General features: G+C 34.1%; 4 protein-coding genes across 6 annotated transcripts; 1 reads left to right on the forward strand and 3 right to left on the reverse strand.

Annotated features, from left to right (window-relative positions):
- Positions 1 to 3,411: 3,411 nt before the first annotated feature.
- Positions 3,412 to 4,557, reverse strand: LOC135141762 (uncharacterized). The gene is made up of 4 exons (XM_064073167.1): positions 4,365 to 4,557; positions 4,245 to 4,312; positions 4,054 to 4,199; positions 3,412 to 3,541 (listed from the first exon to the last, which is right to left on the reverse strand). Exons 1-4 carry the CDS (start codon positions 4,462 to 4,464, stop codon positions 3,496 to 3,498), a joined length of 360 nt encoding a protein of 119 aa, XP_063929237.1. The 5' UTR covers positions 4,465 to 4,557; the 3' UTR covers positions 3,412 to 3,495.
- Positions 4,558 to 4,618: 61 nt separating this feature from the next.
- On the reverse strand, positions 4,619 to 9,195 carry Sec5 (Secretory 5). The gene is made up of 10 exons (XM_064073164.1): positions 8,850 to 9,195; positions 8,648 to 8,800; positions 8,319 to 8,598; positions 8,090 to 8,271; positions 6,938 to 7,152; positions 6,436 to 6,885; positions 6,038 to 6,388; positions 5,199 to 5,986; positions 5,091 to 5,147; positions 4,619 to 5,042 (listed from the first exon to the last, which is right to left on the reverse strand). The coding sequence occupies exons 1-10, from the start codon at positions 8,956 to 8,958 to the stop codon at positions 4,940 to 4,942; spliced, it is 2,688 nt and encodes an 895-aa protein (XP_063929234.1). The 5' UTR covers positions 8,959 to 9,195; the 3' UTR covers positions 4,619 to 4,939.
- Positions 9,196 to 11,514: 2,319 nt separating this feature from the next.
- LOC135141761 (uncharacterized) lies at positions 11,515 to 15,583 on the forward strand. The gene is made up of 4 exons (XM_064073166.1): positions 11,515 to 11,877; positions 14,405 to 14,466; positions 14,518 to 14,750; positions 14,800 to 15,583. Exons 1-4 carry the CDS (start codon positions 11,729 to 11,731, stop codon positions 15,526 to 15,528), a joined length of 1,173 nt encoding a protein of 390 aa, XP_063929236.1. The 5' UTR covers positions 11,515 to 11,728; the 3' UTR covers positions 15,529 to 15,583.
- A 54-nt stretch (positions 15,584 to 15,637) lies between these two features.
- Positions 15,638 to 25,897, reverse strand: L (Lobe). 3 transcript variants are annotated; one of them, XM_064073162.1, is made up of 6 exons: positions 25,684 to 25,897; positions 23,878 to 24,083; positions 20,559 to 20,701; positions 19,913 to 20,141; positions 17,845 to 19,017; positions 15,638 to 17,698 (listed from the first exon to the last, which is right to left on the reverse strand). In XM_064073162.1, the coding sequence occupies exons 1-6, from the start codon at positions 25,778 to 25,780 to the stop codon at positions 16,301 to 16,303; spliced, it is 3,246 nt and encodes a 1,081-aa protein (XP_063929232.1). In that variant the 5' UTR covers positions 25,781 to 25,897; the 3' UTR covers positions 15,638 to 16,300. The 3 variants fall into 3 exon arrangements, with proteins under 3 accessions (XP_063929232.1, XP_063929233.1, XP_063929231.1); XM_064073163.1 differs by having other exon boundaries at positions 23,929 to 24,086; XM_064073161.1 differs by having other exon boundaries at positions 23,878 to 24,086.
- Between the last annotated feature and the right edge of the window lie 174 nt (positions 25,898 to 26,071).

Consider the following 26,071-nt stretch of genomic DNA (forward strand, 5'->3'; position numbering starts at 1 on the left):
CGTGTGTTGCAAATATCATGTGACTCGATTGCAAATTTTCTTGGTAGTGCAGTGCGGTGTCTATTTGTGAAAATTGAGGCGAACTTTTACTTTTACTGGGCACTTGTCCAAAATTGACATTTGTTATAACTGCCAATTATCTAAAATGCTAAATTTAAAATTTAACATCTGGAAATTATTCAAACTGTCAGTTTTAGGGTGCCAATACTTATTTCAAAAGAATATAACCATTTTAAATACATATATTTTTAATACTACCCATTTGTTTTATTCCTGCTGAACCTAATGTCAGTACCCTTGGTGGAAGGACTCTATTTTTAGAACAGAAGAGGTAGATTAAGCAAACTGCAACACGGGACTCACGTTGAAGAGAGAAAGTCTAGAAGAATTCTATAAGATACAAAAAAGATCATATTCTGTTACGAACGAATAACCTGTTGAAGAATTTGAACTAACATATATGGATTTCAGTACAAAAGAGAGCCACAAAGGCGAACTGATTTTAGAAGCTTTCATTAAAAAAAAAGGTTCCTTTGATTATTTCGATATAGTATGGAGCAAGTCTCTTCTAAAAGTATTTATATATTTACAGTCAAACACCTTTATCTCTGTTCATATGATAATAGTTATAGTTCTAATTGATTCATTGAACATAGACGAAGAGGAAGAGACATCGACAAAACGGACAATGCTTAAGTGAAAAGTGAGAGCACCAGTTAGCAGGTCAATACCAAGTTTATCAAGTAAAGGAATTGGTGTACGAAACTTCACAACAAGAAGAAACAGAAGTCATGTCATCGTCTGAACGAGACTGGTTAACAACCCTACAGTATCTCTTATGATTAAGTAGTGCCGATTCTAGACCATTTCTTGGAGAGAAATTTAAATTCATGTTAACGGGCGCGAAATTCAAATTTTGGAATAGGAAGACTAAGGAGATTTAGAAGTCGATAGGCAACACAGAATCCGTTTAGGGCATCACTCTAAGTTCACAACGATCGTAAGAATAGTCGCAGCAACGCCAGTCTCCTTCGCACCTCAACCCGTCAACTGATAAAGTTTTCTCCTGGTAACCAAGGAGACGTGAGTTTGGGTTCAATTATCCGAGGACTAAAGCAAGGAATTTCGACAGCATGCTAGAAAAAGCAGGGTCGAGAAAATATGGTCCTTGTTAGATTCAAGAAACCAAAATACTTGGAACCAGAAAATCTTGGATGTCAATGTCTCATTCCGCTGTCATAAAGTGTAAAACACACTTTAAGTACTCTAGCATTGTATTTTTTAGTCTTGTCATTTTTGACACTACGGGGAATGTCGACACTGCATCCGACGTGACAACTGTTTTAAATTTGTAACGTCAAAGTGACAATAAAGCATAGACTGCATCAAAATTTTCAAAATGACAGAAAAATTAATTTCAAGATGAAAATAAAATCGTATTTTGAAAATTTTACAATTTCACAATCAACAGGTAAATTGTAGAGGTATACAAACAGAGAAATATAACAACAAACTAAACATTTTATGAAAAATGAAAATATTTATTTATGATAAGATTATATAAATTGGCGCCGACGAAACATGACCATCTTTAACTAATTAACGTAAGTAACTGAACTACTATTTGTTTTATTATTTCAACATAATATAGGTGTACTAACCAATTTATCCTAAAAATATAGCGAGAGCGTTGCAAAATTTAATTTCAGGAAAACATAAAATTTAATTTCTTCTCACGCAGTTGCATGAGCTCGTATTTATTCCAGTGAAAAGTGAAGACGAACGTCTGAGCGCATAATAAGAAAGCAATTTTCTTCGTTTTCGCAGTATTATATTAAGTTTATATAATCTTTTTATTGTGCTTGCGTCAATTGTTGATCAAACTGTTATTTAATTCGTGTCAAACTGCATCACCTTTAGTAAATATATATGGGGATTTTTATTGTATTACCAAACTAAATAATCAACAGGTGGTAGGTCTTTAATAAATAAGTACGTAACACGCGCATATTTATCGTGTAAACGCACCCTAAAACGGTTTTTTGTCGCTTGAAATTACAGTCAGGTAATATAATTAATACAAGTATATGTTATGTATCAGCAACAATCAAGTTTTTGTATCGCGGTTATAATAAAGTTAGAGGATGAAATAAGGCTCGATTATTCCGAATCTAGTTTAGATACGGTCGGCTGTGGTGGGGTGGTCCAAAAGGAGGAGTCAAATTATGTAACTCGAGTAGATTGTTCTATTGGATAATGTGGCAGTAAATCGTAATCACATTATTTAAAATGTTTAGTGAAATGTAAATTAGTTGCGTTAAAATTTGTCAAGAAGCATTCGCTAGATACTAGTTCTAACTATGATTTCACTAGAGCGCCCCATTTTTGTTACCTTGAACTGGTTCCGAGCTCCAGTCTAGACAACATGTTTTTTCATCAATGAGTTAGCAACGGAAAACCACAATCAATCGTCAAATTTTGCAATAATTTGTAGTAAATGTTGGTTAAAAACTAGTTCTTCGTTACCATCTCGAGAGATAAATTCGTTATACGGCTTTTCGATTTGTTTTGCGTTATTAATAATTAGCATTTAAAATCGACTTTCACTTTTTGACCTATTTAAATTTGATAAAAAAGTTAGGATAAATGAATAAATTGCTCTGAGTAATATTAAACTATAATAACGATACTTATGGATATAATTACTAATTTATATGTATATAATTGAAATTTAGAACATGAAACGGCATTTTTTCATCTGCTGTTACTCAATAATAATAAATAGTAATGTCATTTAAACTTTCACAATTTCAAATGGTAGTACTTCGCAGAAATGTAATCTGACTTCTGATTAGAATTAAAAATTGAAATTTTACATGCGTTCAAATTGCGCAAACACCGTGATGAATGTCTTGTTTCATACTCTTTTTCGACACAAACACTTAAAATTATAAACCTGTTTTTCATGTTCACTCGTTATTTTGGCAGAAAATATTTCATTTATGTTGAATAATGGCCAAATTATGCTACCTAGTATATGCTTTAAACAATTTGAATATAAAATTAGGTACAATGTAATGAAGTCATCTTTATTAAAAGGAGAAATAAATTTTGCATTACCCGCACACTCGTATTTTTTTAAATTGTGGCGCTTCATACATCTTTAACCTAACAAAATTATTTCAAAAATTTCGATTTATTAATATTGTTAATATAATAGAAAAAAGATCGTCAGGTGCTGTGTTCTAACCCCGATTAGTTTAATATCAGTAAATATGCAACCATCATTACACTAACGGCTTTATCGTTAGTACCAAAAAAACTGTTGATTATTTTTTCGGTTAACAAAAATATCGCATTTACCGTAGATATAATAAAAACGGCAATTTTTATTTACACAATTTCGTATATTTCAAAATAAAATACACATTGATATTCCAGTTGATTTGAAAATAAATTATAAATTATGTGACTATTTACAATCCACTATCATTTTCAATACGTGCAGCATGTGTAGCAAACTGCCTCATTTTGGTCATACCTAAAAAAGAAAAATATAAGTAGTACTCAAATAATAACAAAAAAAAAAAAAAGGGAAAGCATTTGGTAGTAATTATTTAATAAACTAATTGTTGCGTGTTGGCGTTTTTATGATACATGCAATTCACCCAATTTTGTAATTCAAACCTGTCATTATCTCTTTTTCGTATATAATTTTTACTATTGATATTTTTAGACTAGAATTGTCACCCACAAGACCTACAATCACTCAAACTTTATATAAAAAAACAACACTATTTCATATATAACAACTCGTTTTTAGTTATGCCGTGCTAGTTTAACATGTAACAGCAAAATAGGGTATGCAAATTGTGTTGTAGCGGCAAATTTGAAACAAACACACAAAAAATAACCCACTTTCATGGCATGTCAACGTATTAAGCCACAAGCGACATATTGTTCGTAAAAAAACGTCAGTTCACACTACTGAAGAAACTATAACAACTTGCCTACAAGCAAAATTTTAATTATAACTACAAAAATAAAACTTACGTAAGAAAAGAGCACTTGGAGCAAAATTCATTACAACATTTATAACACGTATTTTTACAATCGCAACAAACGTCGTGTTCGCAATAATTACAACTAATTGTGCCCGCCATAGGTTTCGAACAGCCTGTACATACAACTTTGGATTGCTAAAAAAATCACTGATTACGATTCTTAATCGAATTATTGTTTACCTCTTTTTTGGTTTCAAGGTAATAATCAAGTTTTGCGGCCCCTTCGTATAATAATTGCAACGTTCTTTCTAAAAGTTTAAAAATTAAAAAGTAAACAAACATAACCTCAATATTGTTTACCTGAAGATGAAGACCTGATGTTTCGTGACTTGGTTTTGGAATTTTGCTGTTTCTTTATTGGTTGATTATCGTCATCTTCAGGGTACGGTCTTTTTGGCATTTTATACCGTTCATTACAGTGCAACTTTTGAAATTGAATTTTCCTGATAATTCTGTACCGATGGTGGTCGCACTTCTGCGCATGGCAACATTTTTCGCGCCAAAATAGTCGTCACGAGTTGTCAAAGGTATTTAAAAAAACCCTCGTTAATAAGTTAATCTGATATTTTACACAAAATTATTGTACATTCTAAAAATACATAAATGAAAATATATTAACCACAGTTAATTAAAACAAATAAGACAGTAACAAAAATATTTTGTACAGTTAACTCATTACAAAATATCACAAAACGTGAATCAATTAAAACAAAAAATAATGATTATTACTTCATCTACAAGGCATCCTTACTTTATATACAAATATTTTATAATTTATACATAGTGTACATTACTCAAAACAAAGGGAAACTGGATTTATAAAAGAGTAGTAATGAGCAACAATAGAATCACAGTTACACTAAGCTTGTCAGGAGTTAATGAGATCTTTTAGTCACTGGCCCGTTGGCTTGAGATGTTAAACAAAGTAGTTGTATTCTCATCCTGGCCTTGCACTGTCTCAGAATATCCTGAACAACACTGCAAAAGAAAAATAATCATTTATACAAAATTTAGGACGTTACTTACGTCGAATCAGAATTTTCCAAAGGAGGAATTATATCCAAAGCTTCTTGGAAGTAGCTTCTACAAACAACCAATTATCTATGATAATTAACAAATTAATTAAATACCTACCTAGCTTTATGTGTAGAGTAGTGGTCAAAAAATATTTGTAGAGCACTAATATCAGCTCTAGCTTGTTGTGCTCCACCTTTACTAAATTTTTGAACACAAGACATTAATCTATACAGTTCTTCAGCGATAGTTAATACCACTTGAGGAAGTACACTTTCTAGTAAAGAAGACGAAATGCTATTGACTTCTGAATGAACATGAATAACATTGTTTATACATTCTTTAGCGTAGGGTCTTATGTTATTTGGTGTGATGTCGAGATCCCAATCAAAACGGCCTAAATACATCGACGGTTCAATTGTTCCAACTAAGGGATCACTCTTTTGCTCCAAATATTTTTCTAATATTGATTTTTCTAAAATATCTAATTTGCTTTTAGCGTTATGTACTGGCCCTTCTGGAATTGGAAAGCCGCTCTCCTTGAATTTCTTAATAATATTAGTAAAAACTACGTTTTTCGTATATAGACAATTAGAAAGTGTTATTAATAATCTATGCTCCCACACAGGTGTGTTACTATTCGTATAATTTGATTTGTAACCATTAACAGGTGTTCCGATTAATTGTGAGACAACAGGTGAATTATCTTCGTCGTCGTCACTTCCCTCATCCGATGATAAGTTATTTAAAACGTTATGAAACGACATTAACACCGCTTCTATTTGTTTATCTAATTCTTTATGCGCAGCTGGATTAGCTAAAAGTGCAGTTTCCCGCTGTTCTGTCGATAAAACCGACTCTTTGACTATTTGGATGACATCTTGGATGATACACTCGAATTTAATTGGCTGAAACAATCACATGACCACTCGAGCACCAATAGCAACAATACAACTCACCAGTTCTGTAATTCCTATATGATCCCCACTAAAATCAATCTTCCAATTTTCGTCAAGTTGCTTAATTTGCTCGGCCGCTTGTTTAAATAAAGTACTCATACAGTGTATTCTCAAATCTAAAAGTAGTGCCGAAATAATATCTAAGGCTTCACTTGGCAAATCTAATTTAATTAAAGCGATGTACGTGGATCTAACACATCTTAAGATTTCGGGTAAAAATGGAGCAACTTCTTCCAGTTCGGGTATTGTCCAAGTTCCAAAAGTATTTTTATCACTTTTATCTAGAGTATTTGGTATAAGTGAAGATCGTATTGACTTGCAAAAGCATTCCATTATTGTCATGACTATATGCTACAAAACGAACTTTAATATTTTGTTGACTTAAACGATCACATTACTTTAAATTCAACATGGCGACCAGCTTCCACTTTGACTCTTAACTCGCCTGAAAAATACGCCTGTCCTATTTTCCACAAATCGGGAAAAGTTTCTGAAACGCTTATACATATTTCATCTATAAAATTAACATTTGCTGGAACCGTATTCAAGTCCGTTACCGGTGGAGGGTTGTATTTGGAGTACTTCGACGTATTCGACTTTGATTTGGTATCAGGCTTATCCACCGTATTATGGAAGTTGTAAATCTGTTTAATTTTTTCGTTAATAAAATCAGAACGACTTTTAATTGCGTCCCAAGCTGGGTCGTATGGGCAGTCTAAGTTTACTAAGTATCTAATTAAGCGTTTTTGTTGTTCTACTGTTATTGGCATGGTTTGCAAATCTGTATGCAGCTTCTTTTGAAGATCTTTTATTCGTTTTTCGACTTCATTAAGTGCAGACTTGAATATCTTAAAACGGTTTATTAATGATGAAGAAACTGAGTAGTTGGTTTTAACTTACAGGCACATCAGTTTTATTGAATAAATTTTTTACTCTTATGTAGTCGTTGATAACAATGTCATATTCACCCTTTTTGATATTTCTGTCGATCACACACGGCAAACAGAATAAGAACCTAAACCTGGCCAATACATTTAAAGCGTTGCGCGTTTTCTCTGCCCGATCTCGCCTTGCTAACACGTCGTCGAACAATTTACGACCTTCTCGTTCAGATTCTAAAATATATACAATTTCAGTTAAATACCACTTTCACATGTCTTCTTCGTTTCTATGATTCTAAAGTAGGTATGGCAAACCTTCCACAGCCAAAACCTGAGTTAAGACGGCTAATTAATGCGTTATACTCCGTTTACCGAACAGATGGAGTTGTAAAAGTGCAAGACATTTTAAAACATTGGACACAACCATTTTCACACAGCTCAACAAATTATATGCGTCCTTGCCGCTTAGGTCAACTGGAGCTTTCACTCTTAACTGTGTTTTCGTGTCGTCGTGCTTGTTTTCAGTTTTCTCTAGGTTTTCGTGTTGCAATCGTTCGATACTGTGTATTATTTCACAAATAAGGAATATAAGACATACTTATAAAGCGCACGTGGTCACTCCATCTGTTCGGTAAACGAACTACATATAGACAGCGTAAAATTGTTTAAATACAGTAAGGACATATATCTAATACTACTATACTGCTAACTGGCTTCAAAAGAGTCAGAAAACGCAACGGAAGAGCAATATATCAGACCTCTCTGTCTCTGTGTAGTACCAAACAGTACTGCGCATACACTCGTACTTGCTTGATCTGTAGTCGATAGTGCGCACAGACCTTCGGTACTCTTATAGACAGAAAACAAAATCTTCTGTCTTTCTCTATCCGTGAACACTGTTTCTATGTTACTTCTGAAGAGTTAACAATGTAGTAGTATTAGATATATGGGTAACTATATGATCATACTAATTTATATCAATACAGTATTATTGTGGTAATGACTGTGGGTGGAATTCCAAACCAAGGTCACATTTTTAAACATTTCAAACATCTCATCACATCACAAAATTTTGCTACATTTTGTGCATATCATTTGATGCATAGCCCTTATTCTGCTGTCAACGCGCCATCTTTGGTCGTTAGACGTAAGTTTAAGTACGTGGACAAACCTTTGATAGATTTCTCTAATTTTAACGTAGGTTCACTCCCAAACTTTGACACATCGCCCTCTAGCTTTTCTTTTAAATTCACTAAAGTATCGACTTGATCCATAACGGACCCTATATTTGCTTTTAAAAAGGACAATTGTCCTTCCTTTTGTCCTTCGACCTTTCTCCTCAAATGAAGTAAACTGAAAGCTCCTTTTACACTTAGTTTTTAGTAAACTGTGACCATTACCCTGCCTGTAGATCATTAAAGGACGTAGCATGGTGGTTTTCCAAAAGGAACCATCCAGCTGAAAAGTTATTGGCCGCAATATCTCCTGACTTTTCAGGAAAATAAGACATTAAGTCTTCCTCTGGAAATTTTTTATCATTGCCTTCTACAGACAAACCTAATGGGTCTTCTTGTTGGTAGCTGCTGGGTGACAAGGAGTGGCGCCCCCAGACAAACAAAGGTGTTGTTTCTTCAACCCAAACCGCACTTTCTTTCATTGGACCAATAGTCTCATGGTAACCTTAAACCAGTCATTAAGTGCTTTTTATGGGAGTTGTGATAACTTGTACCTTTAAATGTCACATTGCATGTCCCAATTCCTCCCAATCTGGTGGCTACAATGACTTCGCCTTTACCTTTCACGGGTCCCGATATTGCGATAATTTTATTAGGAGACTTCCATTCAGCCGACAGGAGACAATCAAACCCACAAATTGTCAACCCTGATAACAACAAGGTTAAATAAAGGTTCAGTTCTGAGCACGATTTTACCGATGAGATCCGTGGGTTTAGACCCGAAATTCTCGCCTCTTATTGTAATTCGTGTCCCTGGAAGGCCCTCGTTGGGGCTTAACCCTGTTACAACAGGGGGCGGTGCCATGACTTTAAATAAAACTGCGACACTTTCGGTTTCAAAAACGCGTTATTAACATTATTGTATCAGTGGAAATCTATTTTCACTCAGTTATTAACACATACTTTTTCAAATAAACAATGTAAAACGATTTTTTCTTTTTGCACTGACATTTGACGTTTACATCACGACAACAACAACAGCGGCGCTCCATCGTGGCGGAAATTGCAACTACAGAAATGCGCATTATTTTGAAAAGATTATTTGTTTTAACGGGTTAATTAAATATTTGCGCATTTATCGCATATTTGGCTTTGTCCTGTTTATTACTACAAGTCGGAGAGTGTAATGATAAGCATGGTTGCTGAGTGCAACCTAGTTGGATTTAATGAAAATTTATTGCACTGCATTCATTACATTGTTTAAGTCAATTGCTTAATTTTGCGCAAAGTGCGAAGCCGGAATTTAGTCATCTTTCTTTAAATTTGCATAACATTTTCTAATAAATGAGCGAGCAACATTCTTTCTTAATTTAAGACTGGAGTTTTTGTTATTGTGGCAAATACGCATCAACATTTAAGAAAACGACGACGCAATTTGATTTTCCCGGGAAATTAACAGGATTTTATGTTTTATGATTCTACGAATTTGTTACATAAATGCCAAAAATGACAAAAAGTCCATGCACAATTTTCAATAAAAAGGTGTTTAATTTACATCTATCGATATATTTGTGAACAACTTTTGGTGGGGATGAATATATGCCTGATACAACACTAATTTAAATAACATTACTTTTTCCCAAAATCTCAGGGAAATTAAGTGAGTCTACGAAATTCTGGCAATCGATAAAATTAGCTGGACGATTTTCAAAAATGAAAGCTTTTTCAGACAGACAAGCAAGGTTTATTTTTAAACGAATATTCATTTGATAAATTGTTGACGATATCAGTAACTCATTCCTGGAGAAGATGATTTAAGCAATTTTATTTACATTCTATAATCTCTACAAATGACTTGTTAAAATTTTGAAGAAATCTATTATCTACATGAATTCTGAAATAAATTGTAAGATTTGTTGGTTTCCATTTTTTTTTAATACATAAATACATAATCCATAAACATATTTTGAGACCATAATGTCTTTAAATTTTTGCTAAAGATAAATACACAACATGCAATTTCAAAGTAATCGGTGTGGTAGTTTTGGAGATGATACATCCAATAAAATGTGTCGTTTCCTTTAGAGTGAACTTCCTCTAACCGTGTCGTTGCTCGCGCAATATAAACAAAATTTATCGTAAAAAAATGGCGATAAACATGAAAATCTGGTTTATATCTTATCACAGCACTTATTTACGTCCCATTTGATCAAATAACCAATAAAATATTTAAAACCACCAGTTTTGTTTATAACAAAATTTTATTGTCTTGTGTTCTTAGTATATACAAATGTAGAAAAGTCACTAGTCAGTGACCATATGAAGAATTTTTTCAAATGGAACCCAATGTTTGTACCTGATAATCGTTTAAGGAATTGTTCCTGATGTTGATTAGATTGGTTTTAGAAACCTGTCAAATGTCAAATACAATTCGTTATTTGAAAATAGCCGACAACTTCACAAACACACCTTTATAATCGCATTTAGTTATTGTTAGAAGTGCGGTTTGAAGTGTAAATGTTATAGTTCCGGTTTTGAAATAATAAACATTGATTTAACGTTACGTCTGTCTGATCGATTTATTTGGATACCTACTGAAAATTAACAGTAATAAATAATTTACGATATTCATCAAATAGGTATTTTTAGAAAATATGAACTAAGAAAAAAATATGGTTATATTAAAAAAAAAACGCGATTCATATCACCTTTCGTGCTAAGACTGCTTTTGCATAAGTACCGGAAAATATTTTGATAAATATCCAGATATTAAGGCTATTTTTGAAAATAACCGGCTATTTAGAACAATAGTAAAGAACAAGTAAATGTAAAAAAACATAGAAAGATGAATAAAATGAAAAATACAACGTAGACTGACATTTTAGAGTCGTTTCGGAAATAAAGGAAAGCAGGTATTATAGAAAACAGTAAAAAACAAAAATTTAATTCAAGAGAAAATAAATAAAAAAAATGACAAAGAAACGAAACAACTCGTATGGTACTACTAATATTATTATAAAGCCCCCACGTATTATAGAGATGATAAACGTACAAAAGAAACCAAACGAGTGGTTAATTTAGATTCTTAAAGGAAACTGCTTGATATTGCTCAAGGAAACGACATAATAAAATATTTAGCCAAAAAAATTGTAAATAAATAAATGTATGCAGTCCAAATGACGTCACGTTTTTGAATATTTCACACAATGGAGCGCATTAATATACTTTTTTTTAACTTATTTTATAAAGTGGTGAATTCCCATTTAACTTTTTCGTTTGTCATTATTTAGCACGAATTATTCGGCTGGAAATAATTGATTTTCTGGTTGTACGCCAACCTTACTATTGATTATTTTTTCCGAGGTCAACTTAAACAACACAAATAGAACGAACAATTGCAGTGACGTATAAATGGAACATTTGGTATGTTAACTATTCAGATTTAGTAGATGGTCTTGACAGGACAGTAAAGAAGCGGCCTGAACGGTGTCTACACTAATCCACTTTTACTGCATTGTTAAAAGTTGCGAGTGGTTTTACATAAAATAATGGAAACACATCGCGCCGTGACGTCACCTTGTAATATACCGTAGAATAGTGGGGATAGCACAATTTCACATCACTCTTCCTTACGTATGAACGGTGAAAATAAGCTGTGTTGTGTTTGTTCCGAAAAAAAAATGAGTGACAACTATCCTGAGTATTTAAATCCTTTCTCCGAGGATCTAAAACAAAAACCAAAGTTGACAATTCGACATTCGTTTAAGGAATTGAAGAGAAGCCTGTAAGTGTGCGCATTTTTAAAATTACATATTTAATATTTACAGTAGATAATGTCGCTCATTAGGGAAAATCTACATATTTTTTAATGTGTTTCCATTAAGCGTTGGAATATTTTTATACAATATATAAACCAACATTGTTATCTTAAATTAATTTAGACTATAGTGTGTGTTAGATATTATTTATGATAATACTATCGTTCACTGTATAGGTATTTTAATTAAAAAGAAATTAATGATCATGGCGCCTAAAAATTTCGCGAATGTTTATTAGGTCACAAAATTCTTTCCACGGTAGTATGTACACCTCACATTTTCAGTATTTATGAGTAATGTAATTTCACGTAATATTTGCTTTACGATAAGTAGTGACGGTATTTACAATTCATTATTTACCCACCCTCACTATAAGTGTTCTTTTAATTTTTTCTTACACCGGGGTTTTAAGTGACACTCCCTTTAAACTTTATATTCTATGTATTTATCTTTTCCACACTAAATTGGACCCTGGTATTAGTTCGAACTGACATTATCGCTATTTTTTAAGTGTTTTCCTATAAAGCAAATATTAGCTGCGTGAAAACATCACTTAAGATTAATAATTGATAATGATAAGACGCTATTATTAACCAAGATGCATGTAGGTAGGTACTCAAAATGTTCCATGACTTAATTACAATTAATTAAACTAGAAACCTGTCTGACAAAACTTCCAATTATCTGTCAAACAAATAAAATAAAAGGGGTGGTGTTTATATTCATTTTAAGACAACATAAAGTTCCACGTTGTCATTTAGGTTTAAATTGTTAACAATTATCTTTAATGAGTAGTAAAAAGGTTAAAATTCTCATAAAATAACCTGAAAAGCTGGATTTAATACTCATCCTGCAATAAAATTGGCAGTAATGTAGTTTGTGGTAAATGAGGTATTTTGGTTTTACTTCCAGTTTGAAAATGGATCAGGTGCTGACACCACGAAATTGAAACAGTAAAACGCATCAAATGGACTTTTGTCTATGAATAACAATTGTAATTTTAAAAGTCTAAGTAAAGATCAAACAATCATGCCTCCCAGATGTATAAAATATTGTCAAAAATCAGAAGTTAGGATCATTATCAAAATTGATATTTTCGGTTAACGAGTTCAGGACATATTTTGGTGATATTTTGTAGTGCGAAAATAAAGTGTGCACGAATTAGACATTTGTTAAGTGTAGAGTGATATCTTTATTTCCTACAAAATTTTATGTCACTGCCATATCTATATTTGATAATTTTGAAGTAGGTGTGTGGCCCACAACGATACCTTTTTCTTCGTAGCCGAAAATAACATGCATATTTATGAATCATTTTATGATCAATGTTTATCCTTATTGTAACAAATATAAACCTACAATTATTACGTGTATCAAACAGTGACGATGCTTTCGATACAACTATTTATGTTATAATTGATAATAAATATTTATTTATAAGTTTCAGCACGGACTGATTAAATGATTACATAGAAAGGCAGGAGAAAATGATAACAAATTTATTTTATTGATCTATAGGTTAAAGACGCGTTGAAGCAAACCGCACTTCTATTAGCCCATTAATACTAACAAATCTTTGTGTTCGAACATTATGATTTCATCACTCTTAAAAAAGATATTAATACTACTCATGACGCAACAACTGATTATGTAGTTTGTTATGTATGTGAATTGCACTGTTTTTATTAGTGCATCATGAATCACTGGTTTTGTACAAAATTTATAGTCAATTATATTCAAAAACTGTTGGTTTAACCCAAACCATATTTTTTTAACACGTCAGTCATGAAATGTATTTTTGTTATACATTATTTAGAATTTCACCTGATTAATAAACTCAAACTGTTTGTATAGTGGAATAAATTTTGTACAACCTGTCTCTAGACCTAATCATTTTGACAGGCTCTGTTTTAACGCGAATAAAAACAGTGGTCCATATTTATATTATTCTTAGTCAGTAAACAACTTTGGTTTTTTGCTTGAAATGTTACACCAGCGCACACATGTGCTACAATATTTTGTCTATGACGTAATTTTTTTCATATTTTTAAGTAATTTGTATCGAAGTATCGGAGCCACATTATCTTAATTGACAACCCATAAAACATACGATAATATCTTCAATTACTTTTAATAAAAAATCGTCCTCAATAAACCAAGTGCAATTTGCGACTCTTTAATTGAGTTACAACGAAAAACGTAATATTGAAAGAAGGTAACAATAATATAATAAGAACGACAGTTAAGAAATTAAAACTACTTAACGCAATTACACACAACAATTGAATGCTAAATTGATACAGCCTTCACAATATTTACGTTGATGTAATGAGCGAAATTGAAAATTGATATACATTTAGGTAGTACCCACGCCTGTGGAATGACTAACTCGCCGGAAGTGTATCCACCTCAATTGGAATACAATACAATTGATACTAAAACATTGCACTGTCGCGTCATTATTATAAATAACTAATTACTTTTATCTCTTAGGAGGCAGTCCTTTCGAATAAAGAAGAAAGATGAGGGAGAGGTGACGTTACGTCAAAAAACTGGTAAGTGAACGAAAATGTCTTACCTTCACGAGTATATCGTTTTTTTCCTAGAAACTCTTCAGCGGCTTCCTGTATCGTATCCTGCTCCTAGTCAACGCATAACCGAAGCACTTCCACGCTCTAGATTCCATGAAAGAGTGTCAAGAAGTGATTATCGCACAAACACAGGTTCCAATCCGTTCGAAGAAGAGGAAACTGATGAAACAAGATCCATGATAATCAGACGGCGAATGAAGAAAAGGGCACCACTCCCACCTCCTAATAAGTCGATGTCTAGTCAACATGTAAGAACAATTGGCGTTATTTTGTTCACCGTTTCATTGTTTGTTTTAGATAAACGACGACAAATTAGAAGTTTCAGCTGGTGGTTCCCATTGGAGTTTAACTTCAGTAGAGACTGATTATTCGGGTTCGTTGTATAACACAATCACAAGGGAAGAAAACGAACCAGAAGCGAAGAGAGAATCCATGGTCGAAAAATTTGTGGACTTCAATAAAAATATGGGCACGCTTAAAGACGATACCAACAATAATGTAATTACCAAAGAGAATCAAGAAATTGAGTCAAATAGCAATATTCCAGATTTAGTAGTGTCTTGTCCTAGTGAAAGTGATAGTACTAAGTTAGCGAACAATAGTAGTGATGCGAAAAACGAAGCAGACGATGAAGATAAAAAATCTCTGGTTTCTGAAGACGATAGCGCAGAGCTGGTTATTAAAGACATTACAGATAATATGATAGTTGTTGAAAATACAAACAACACGCATGAAGAAAATGTAATGAACGATGAAGTACAGACAGACGAAGATGAGGAGCCGTATTTATATCATGAAAAGAAATCACTTTACATAGCTGGGTCCAGAGATGAACTAAATGATTCCGACACATACACTGGACGCGTGTCTTTATATATAACAGGATCTACCGACGACCTTGATGCTAGTAATAATAATGAAGTGTGTAATAAAAACGGAATTGATGGAAATAGTAACGATGATGTGGTTCCGATTCCCAAGCAAAGGAAAAATAAATTAACTAAAAATATGCTTCTAGGAGTGTAAAACTTATTGGTTATATTTTTTAACTATGATCAAATAAAACAGACTCTTGTTTTAATGATTTTTATTGAATTATAAATAAAACTTAACAGAAACAATAGGGAATTCCTTATACCACAAACTGAATAGTATTTACTATACATTTTTCATATATAAGTAATAACACTGTAACTAGTTAATAAACAAGTAAGTGTAGCAATCATCAAATCAACAAAATAATTCTAATGGACGGTGCTATTGAGTTGTATGGCTTTAAAAATGGTTGAATTGGCGCCAAAAACTACCTCAGTTTTCAAAATTAGAGGAACTAAGCATAATACAATTCTTACATGCTTACATTTATACAAAAAGTACTCACACTTTTCATTATGTTTAATTTTTGAACGAATAACGGGGTTGCTAATTTTAAATTTTGGCGCGTCTTTGGTCAAATTGTAAAAATCATCAGTGAATTTCTTAAATGTTTGTACTTCTTTGGTGGTAACAAGTGTACAAATACATACAGTTTGCAAAAAATAAGAAATACGTACAGAAAAAATACACCCCTGATACATACTGAAATAAATGCTATATCTAGTCTGTGGACCCATTTTAATGTGTATTTTTGTAAATATATAACTGCGTGCAAACTGGATATAAATACCATTCACCTTACTACAACTAAAAAATTATCACAATTCCATCCTACTCTCTAAACCCATATAATAAATTAAAATACGTATAAAAGTCTTATTATCATTGCTCTAACAATATGTACTCAATCTACCATGACATATTATTGCTCATCTTTTTCAATAACGCCATCCGACGTGATTTCTGTAACCTCTTGCTTTATATTATTGTCTACATCATTTGTAGTTGTATCAAAATTTTCTCGCTTTGGACTTATCTTGAAGGGACACTGATTTAAATGTTCTAAGAAAAATGAGTTATCCAAGTACGAATTTGAACAATATTTGCAAATTTTGTAGTGCGGACTGGATTTACTATCGTACAAGATTTCGACACCGTTGGGGGTTGAATAGGATTTTTGACTCGTCGGTGTCTGGAGTAAATGAACAAATCGGTGATTATCTAACTCAGCTCTAAAGAAAAATTTCATTTGGCATTGCGAACATTCATAAGGTCTGCTGTCCAAGCCATGGCCTATAATATGGTTCTGCAGTCCGCTTGCGGCAGTAAAAACCGAAGAACACACGTAACAACTATATTGATTCATTCCATAAAAATTGTGCTCGATTAAATGCGTCTGAAGTTTGAGTGGAGATGAGAAAACTTGCTTGCACAGTTTACACTCTAAGTTAGTTCCTTCGTTTAACATGTGCATCGCTGCATGACTTTGAACCTCACTTTCACTGTCAAATGTTTGTGGACACTGGATACAAGCGAACTGTTTTCCCGGGGTCGACACTTTTTTAACATCGCAATCCGAAATGCTTCCATTATTTTTCGTATTACAGTCTTTACACAAAAAAATGCTGATGTTGTCGGGCGTCTTTTCGAAATTATTCACGACCTGACCGCTTTGACTATCGAAAACTTTGTTGCACACTCCACACAAACATTCTTTTTGTGTTAAATGTTTCAAATGAAATTTCGCGTGTAACTTTATTTCCACATCAGTCTGTAAAGTTTGGCAACAGATAATGCAATTCGCTGGCAAAGATATTTGCGAATTTGGTTTTGCTGGACTATTACTGTGTTGCAGCTGATGATTGTAAAATGATTGTTCGTCACTCAAAACGGATTTACATTGAACACAACTATTCCCTTCAACTATTTTACAGTGTGTGAGTTTGTGGTCTGCCAACGTCAAAGTCGATGAATAAATCTCGTCGCAGATGTTACACTTGTGCTTTCCTTTCCCGCAACTCACTTGATGAGTTTTCATGTGGTTTTCCAAGTCGCTCCTTGATTTACAATACTCATTACAATACGCGCATTGTAGGCTAACAGGACCGATTTTGTTCTTGCTGTGGTGGACCTTCTTGTGACTTATCAAATCTGCCTCTGACGTCAAGTCATTACGGTTACATATATCACAAGTGTACATCGTCTCCATGCTGGTCGTGTCCATACCCACATGATCCGGAGTTACGATCTTTGGAAACATGAAATTGGGAGATCTGGACGGATTTTGATTCAATGTCGAATCCAAAATAAATTTTTCACTCTGTAACAAATGAAAAATGAACACGATCAGTAATTATTCACGCGCAAGCACTGCGCGGTTTACTAGTGCGCAAACGCAAGTTGTAAATTTGATTTTAGCGCCCGGCTTTTCAAAGGCGCCAAATTCAAACTTATCAAAAAAATTACCTCTTTAGCTTCATTGTGCTCCTTTAAAATATGAACGTACTGTGAGTACTGGTCTTTGAAAGTCTTATGGCAGAAAGTGCACTGGAAAATCAAGTTATATTCTCTGAACCTCGCATCCAGTTCTGTTTGGTACTGCGACCGTAGAAGCGACTGATTTGTGCCAACACACGGTGTGAACTGTTGATAATGTTTCATCGATATATGCAGTTCCGCAGACAGTCTATCATGGAACACCTGATTAGTGCACAAATAACATTTAAAATGTTTACATTCGTCACTATGCTTATTTGACAGATGCAACTGCATCGAAATTTTGGTATCAAATATGTCGTTACATATCGAGCACTTGAAAACTGAAACTACGTGTACATCCAGCAGATGTTTTTGTAGTTCTTCTAACCGTTCGAACGACTTTTTACAAGTGTAACAACAACGACCAGGTACTTGAGCAATAGCGTGGCTGAAGATGTGGTTAGTAAAAGAAACTGGGTCACGTCCAGGTTCGCCACAAACCGGGCAAAATCCTAGTAAAGAATTGTTTGACGAGATCACGTGAGATTCCATATGGTGAAGAAAACTCTTGAAATTTGGCAACTGCGCGTAGCAACACGAACAAATACATGGCTTGTCGTTGGAATCATACGGACTTATAGTCGTCGGTGAATGCTGATGGTCTTGCTTCTTCTTTTTGATCATCTTATCGATACTGTCTTCGTTCTTCTTCTTCCGACTCAAATCCGTCGGCTGGGTTTGAAACGGCGAATAGCTTTTTTCCACCGCCATGAAGTTTCCGTAGTCTTTGATAGGGTTTGGTGATAACGTGGGACGCCAATGAACGTTATTTATATGGTTTTTCAAGTTTTGTAAAGAGTCTAACTGCATTGTGCATTTATCACAGGCGTAAGTTGGTGTTCCATTTTGACAAATCTCGTGTTTTGGTGAGCTCTGAACGACTACGGGAGAGGAGGCAGAAACTGAAGTGGAAACACCATTGGGGACATCGCGGTGAGCAATGTTCGTGTGTTGGTACATTAAATCCAGACTTGGAAACTCTTTAGAACAGTACATACAAACTATTTTCAAGTCGTCTATTTGGTTTTGATACTCGGACAGCGGTTCCGGAGTTTGACTCAACGAAGAATCGGTGTCGCTGTGGACCATCGCCATGTGATTCTAGAAACAAATTTAGAAAATAAAGAAATCTGACAACACAACGGAGCTACATCACACTAACAATCGTTAACAAAATGGAGACCTACGTTGTGTTTTGAAATGGCGGAATGCGTTCACATGTAAAGTGGGAACCCGACTGACTTGAATTACAATGTAAAAATATAGACATTTTTTATTAATTTTGTCCGAAGACTGTAATTCCAGTCTGGAGTAGGGAAAGCTGCACAACCTTGTCGTCTTTGTAACAACGTAACAACAATGTACAACTCGTTATGAAATTAACACAATTCTAGAGTTCGCAACACCCTAACTAAAGTGAGCGGATGTCAATACCCAAGTTAGAAAGTCGTTCTCCGCGTTTGGGCCTCATCAAATTTGAAAAGGTTTTCGACATTTCACCTACTTTCGTGAGGGGTATCTTCAGGACGGGAAGTTCTGGAAAGAAAAGGGCGAAGAAACCCCTTTCAAATTTGACAAGATTCGAATCCGGAAGACGTTCTATTATTGACTCTTATACTCATTATACATATTTTATCGTAAAATTTGTTTGTTTTTATACTTGCGCATAACGCACTTGAAGCGGTATCCTTTATCGTTAACTATACGCGAACGATAAATTATTTCGACTTGACGTTTAAGTATATATTTTCGAACTCTATAAAACGGACTTAACACTCTAAGTTTACGAGTATTAGTCAAACGATCAAACTTGCAGTGAAATTAATTTTGGGTAATATAAAGTTAGTGATATTTGGTGGCCCGGCGTATTGACGTCACGTAAAACGGGTTTGCGTAGAAAATAGGATAGTGTGACTGTGGTTTAGTAATAATGTATACGTCTGGTGTGTATTTGTTTCTTTCCCAAGATTCAGCTAAGTGGTTTAAAAAACCCTACCTGCAACAGATCCGCTTTTCCGAAAGTTTCAGTGCAATGAGTACACCGGAAAAGTCCCGGACTAGGGGTGCTTCCTCCACTTGTGCGGCTTCCGGATCTAGATTCTTGCTTCAAATGACTTTGTTGGTGGGATGACAGAGCTGCAGCGGTGTTATAACCCCTATTGCATGTACCACATTTGTATGGTTTACGACTATCGTGTGTTTTCATATGAATTTTAAGATGATCACTGAAAAATGAATAAAAGTTTTAAGAAAAGAAAACTGGATAATGGTAAACCATTAATAGTGCTGGTTAAATTCCTCTTTCAATAAATCGTGCATTAATCACATATAATTGATAATTCACATATCGCATACATTACTACTTATTGCACAAATTATGTTTTTGTTGGAATAATTGATCCAAATTAACATACTGCACAGTTAAATACCTGCCTTCGTATGTAGTAAATTTTGTTTCACACGGTAACATCGAGTTTATTACACGCTACAAGAATGTGTTCTTTACGAGATGAATGTTTTCCTTAATAGTACCACTGACAAAATGTCAACTCGTTCTATAGCTTCCGTATTCAGCAAAACATTTTTCTTTCATTAACTCACCCTTTGCGCTATTCTAATAGGAGTATTATAAATTGCCATACCTTCGTGAAAAAGCAGAATCGCACTGCTGACACTTGTACTTTTTATCTCCAGTGTGGAGTTTTGTATGTCGATCTCTTGAACGCTTATGCTTGAAAAGTCGAGGGCAATAAGCACACGTGAATTGCAGGTGATCTGTGTGACTCTATAACAAAAAACAATGTTCAGGGCGTTAGGGCACATTCACACGCAATTTGTGAGCGCGCCTTAACGCGACGGCGCCATTTACACGAGACCAAAAAAAGAAAAGGTGTTATTTAGGACAGGTAGTCGTGAAATGTGCAAAACTTGTCCAATTGAATAAATTACTTCACCATGGTGTATTTGCCGTATGCCACAACCAGTAGAAACATTTTCAATGTGACATGTCACATGATGGGTTACGGTGCAACCTCTGACATTACAAACGGTTATGGCGTCTGTCGCGTGGCCATAATATCGTAACAGAACTCAACTAACCGGGTCTGATACCTTTAATCAACATCGTTTCACACGTTGTTTGGTGATTTACAAATGTTGTTTGGTTTTATGGGACGCAATTATTTTGTCACCTAAGTTTTTCACTGTAATAAAACTAAGTCAAAACCGGAATAAGAAATCGTAATGTACTGGTCATATTATTACGAATGTGGTTGGTCTTATAATTTGCATAAAAAAACTAACGCCAAGAAAATAATTACATATTGTGTTACGGTGCCGTAACGTTTAGTGGCGAAGTGTTATTGCCGTTTGTCTTTAGTACTCTTCATAATCATATTTATTGTCTAGCGTAATAGAATTTGGGGGTTGAACAAAAATTTCATTGCATTGAGAGAGACGAAATTATCTTCTTTCAGTATATGTAAATGCGCATATACTTTGTTATGCATTAAAATTTTTATTAACGCAGTACTGTAGCGATTTGTTTTGTACATTTTCATGGACACTTACAAACACATTGTTGCAATTTTTGCAAAAATATTATACTACTGCAATCAAAACAGGAAAACTAGTCTACGAAGATAAAAAATTAAATGAAGGATCATGCAAGAGATACGAGATGCGTCACACCACTATGACTAAGACAGATACGGCGGTGTCGCATATTCTTTAAACATACACACAAACAACTTACTGTTGTAATATTAGAAACCTAAAACAAACACCACGCCTTAATACAATGATTACGCTGAATTTTATCCTTAAATATATTAATGTAAATATAGCATAAAATGGACTCCGGACTGTAAGTACACAGGGCGCGCAGCGAGTTGTGTTTATGTGTCATAAACAGAGTTAGGCATAGCCGAAGTAATGGGGAATCAATCAGACAAATATTAAATAGGACGACGCGACGTCAGGCGATAAATTTGGCTGGCCGACTGTGTACTCTCATTCTCACTGGCAGTTCACGAAAATTGTGAATTGTTGAACAGTCATTTTTAATTTTTAAAGCAATTTTAACTTCTCGGAGAACTCGTATAACTGAGGAAAACCTAGAAAAAGTAGTCATTCTTATTGGAAATTCCCGAAGTTGTAAGCCACGACTGCAATACCGCTGGCGATCGGTCATAAATTCCCACATACAAGGTGCACTAGATTATTCTTCTTTGTTGAAAATTTGTGTATTGGTTTTGAAGCAAATCTAAAGAAACTCGAGGACCATGTGTGTCTTGTTTTTGAAGAAATTTGAAAGAATGCCCTTGTGTTTTGTTTTTGAAGTAGTTTGAAAGAAGCTCAGGGACCACTTTTGGTTTGATTTTGAAGTAGAGAGAATCTAGAGGACTCCTTGTGCCTGGTTTTTGTAGCAATTTGAAAGAATCTCGGGGACACCTTTTTTTCGTTTTTGAAGTATGTAGTTTGAAAGGATCTCGAGGACCCCTTTTGTTCTTTTGAAGCAGTTTGAAAGAGTCTCGGGAATCTTTTGTGTCTCCTTTTTGAAGTAGTTTGAAAAAATCTCGGGGACGTCTTTTTTTCTGTTTTTGAAGTAATTTGGAAGAACTCGGGGACCATTTGGGTTTTATTTTTGAAGTAGTAAAGCATCTCGGGGACTCTTTTTGTTTTGTTTTTGAAGTAGTTTGAAAAAAATATTGGTGATCCCCCCTGCGAGTTTTTTAGAATTTATTTGAGAGAATCTTGGGGACCACTCATGTCTGGTTTTTGAAGTAGTTTGAAAGAATCTTGGGGACCCCCTGTCGGTTTTGGTTTTGAAGTAATCTGAAGAAATTTCCTGAAGAGTTTGGGTTTTATTTTTGAACTCGTTTGAAAAAACTCCAGGGACATCTTGTGTCTGGTTTTTGAAGCATTTTGAAAAAATCTCGGGTACCTCTTTTGTTTCGTTTTTAAAGTGGATTTAAAGGAAATTCTGTCGAAATAACCTTCGAGCAATTTTGTTAAAGGATAATCAAGAACTCTTCAAAAGCTAAAGAAAAAAGAGTAGACCATAAAAAATATATATTCAGGAACTGTAAAAAAATTGGTAACGTTGGGAGCACAAAAATTATAAGGTTAAAAAACAATAAACAAGTAAAATTATATAAAAAACCACTAGAAACATGTCTGTGTTACCGTAAATAAGCTAATTTGGTTAATTATACACATTTATCAAGCGCTGTCAATTTCAGTAAAAATTCTGTTCATCTTTTTCGAAATCAAGACTCAATTATACCACACATAAAAAGAAATACACATGTTTAAAAAATTATTGACAACCTGTTGTGCGCGTAGCGCATGTATCTCGTAGTTTTAAGCAATTTGTATTTAAACACACTTAGAAAAGCATCCGCAAGAAGTACATTCGATTTGTCCATGGTAACTGAATCTCGAAAAGTGACGCGATAATAAAATTTTGGAAAATTTGATTAAATCACAAAGAAAATTTTGTGGTTGTCATTTGTGTATCTTTTATATTAATTGGTTCCACACTTTGTACAAGTAGTGTACATTAGTATGCGCGTATGCCAAAAGGTTTGACCGACTTAATTAATATTTATCTGACAGTTTTGTGTATTTTAGTGCTACTGCATACCGGGTTAGCCTGAAATTTTCCGGTAACCGTCGCCTATATAGATACGAGGTAAAGGCTTAATATATGCCGCCTTCTGACATTGTTATCTTCAGGAACGTAGATCATATCAAAAATTTAACTCTAATAAAATACGTTACAGCGCTTTGTCGCCTTAAAACTTTGTCGGCGAGATCAAAGCAAAACCAGATGCTGACTTCTTATGGCGCTGTTTATGTAACATACACTCATGCGAATAAAATATGCCAAATATTAATAATTGTTATAAATGTGGACACGTTATTCGCTGGAAAATAAATTGCGCACGAACAACGTACCTGCTCGTGCTCCCTGAGCTGTTTTTCCTTCAAATAATTTTCTCCACATACCGTGCATTTGTATGGGCCCGGTTTAGTGTCTTTATCTTGATCTCCCTGATGCACTCGTTCTTCCGACCCTTGGACAAGATCATCAAAACCCTGTACGGTTTCGCCACATCCAGAACCATCACCGGATGCAGAACTGGCGGCAGTTTCATCTTCAGCTACTGCAAAAAAATCGTAAGTTATTTACACGCAACTCCCTTGGCACACAAGCATAAGAATAATAATATATATTAAGAACGTCCATTAAAGGCAACAAACTTTTTAAACTATAGTGTCTTTTTGTGGCCAAGGTCATCTTTCTCGGGCGACATATAATGTGACTATGATTTTGAAAATAATCGGTTTGGTATTATTGTTTATAAGGAGCACGGAAATGGAAAACCTGTATTTTCGGATTCTACTAACTACAAAATCCAAATAAATCTTCGTCACAATTATTTTTTTATAATGTTTGTGATACTGCTCGGGAAGTACAAAATCACGTCGAATCAAAAAGCTGCAGAAGGTGTAGGAGTCCGTGTCACAGAATTAGGAAATTATTAAATTGAGGAAACGTTCAAAAAATGGGAGATTCCGACACCTACAACTCACGAACCGTGGGAAATCTCTCAATTAGAGTGTCTGCGAGATATACAATTTTCTTTTCAAGTGGGAATAATGACAATTTGTTTTAATTTCGATATTTGCTCCGTGTTGTAGGATAATATAAATAGTAATTTAATGGCTGCATACATAAAACAAGGGGAAACCCCGTTTGACAAATAACTGATATTTCCTATTAGGATGGCGCCACATATAAGTAATGTAGATAAATGACTCCACATTTCCTTAAGGTTGTTATTTCTGAAAGGGCAGCTTGAATCTCTCCATTTCCATGTGGATAATAGAGTAAAATATCACTTGATAATACGTTCTTAAATTGAGATGGATTGATATTTGTGCCTGTGTGACAGAGCAAGTACGCAAATGTTAAATTTAGATGTTATATTCAAGGATCTGAGTCTTGTCTTGATAAGTTTTGCAGACTTTTTCGAGTTAATAATTTATCACTAACACATTACTAGAGCTATGAAGGTTATATGTAACAAAATAAAAGAGCTGCTTACTACAACAGAATTTCCATTCTTATTTTATTAAAGCTGTAGAAAGCTTTTACGACAGATCTCATATATTAGCAAAGAACTAAATCTGACATAGAAGTAACTTGTGTACAACAAAATATGTAATTTATTATGTATTACTACTTTGGAAGTATATCTAAACCAGAAAAATATATTCTCTATATAAGAATTTATAGGCTTTATAGCGATATAGTAAAAAAAATGTCCCATTACTATAAAGAATACCGAATAAATATTATAAAAAAATAGAGATTAATACTATCACAATTATGAATACTTAATTAATTGTAATTATAATTATGCATATGTTGTTTACGAATGTCTATGCTATATGAAAACGCGATAGCCGCATAGTTATCCAGTTTGCTCTAGTCTCCCCTACAATTATGTAATACGGACTTAAGTGTTGTCTCGCAACTTGAAAACCTAATGACGGGTAGTTTAGTAAAAAAAAATAAATTAAACTCCTTAAACGTTATATAATGACCAGGTCTACGGGATTATCCAGGTATATTTTGTGCGTCTTTTTATCAATTTGTTTGTCGTAATCATTTAAATTTATGGATGGAATAGTTAAAATTCAGTGCCAAAATTCGTTGTACTGAACTGTTTTTTTTGTGATTTATTTAAAAAATACCTGGGACTTTGAATTCTCCGTTTTCCTTCGTCGACTGAATTTTTTCTATCAACAATTCCAGTCGACTACTGTTTCCTTTGAATAGCATTTTCATCATACTAAATCCCTGTAATCACGTATCATTCAAATCACTACACTTCACTTTTACGATACCCGAATTCGTCCTGAAAACGTCCACTACAGGTGTTATCTGAATAATGTTTACACGTGTATAGTCCCGTGCCTACTGCTCTGTTTCTGATCTCCCTTCCACTTTGACAGCCAAACTTTGGTTTGTTCTACCAAATATCCTTTATAGTTTGTTGGGGGAAAGGATGGGCTTAAGGATTAAGACACTACCAGCGAAAGGCGGGCTTTCGTTAATATTGTCATTAAACGCAGGATAATA

The sequence above is a fragment of the Zophobas morio genome, unplaced genomic scaffold, assembly GCF_036711695.1.
Source record: "Zophobas morio isolate AGI-343-1 ecotype UQ-CSIRO unplaced genomic scaffold, CSIRO_AGI_Zmor_V1 ptg000044l, whole genome shotgun sequence".
NCBI classification, from domain to species: Eukaryota; Metazoa; Arthropoda; class Insecta; order Coleoptera; family Tenebrionidae; genus Zophobas; species Zophobas morio.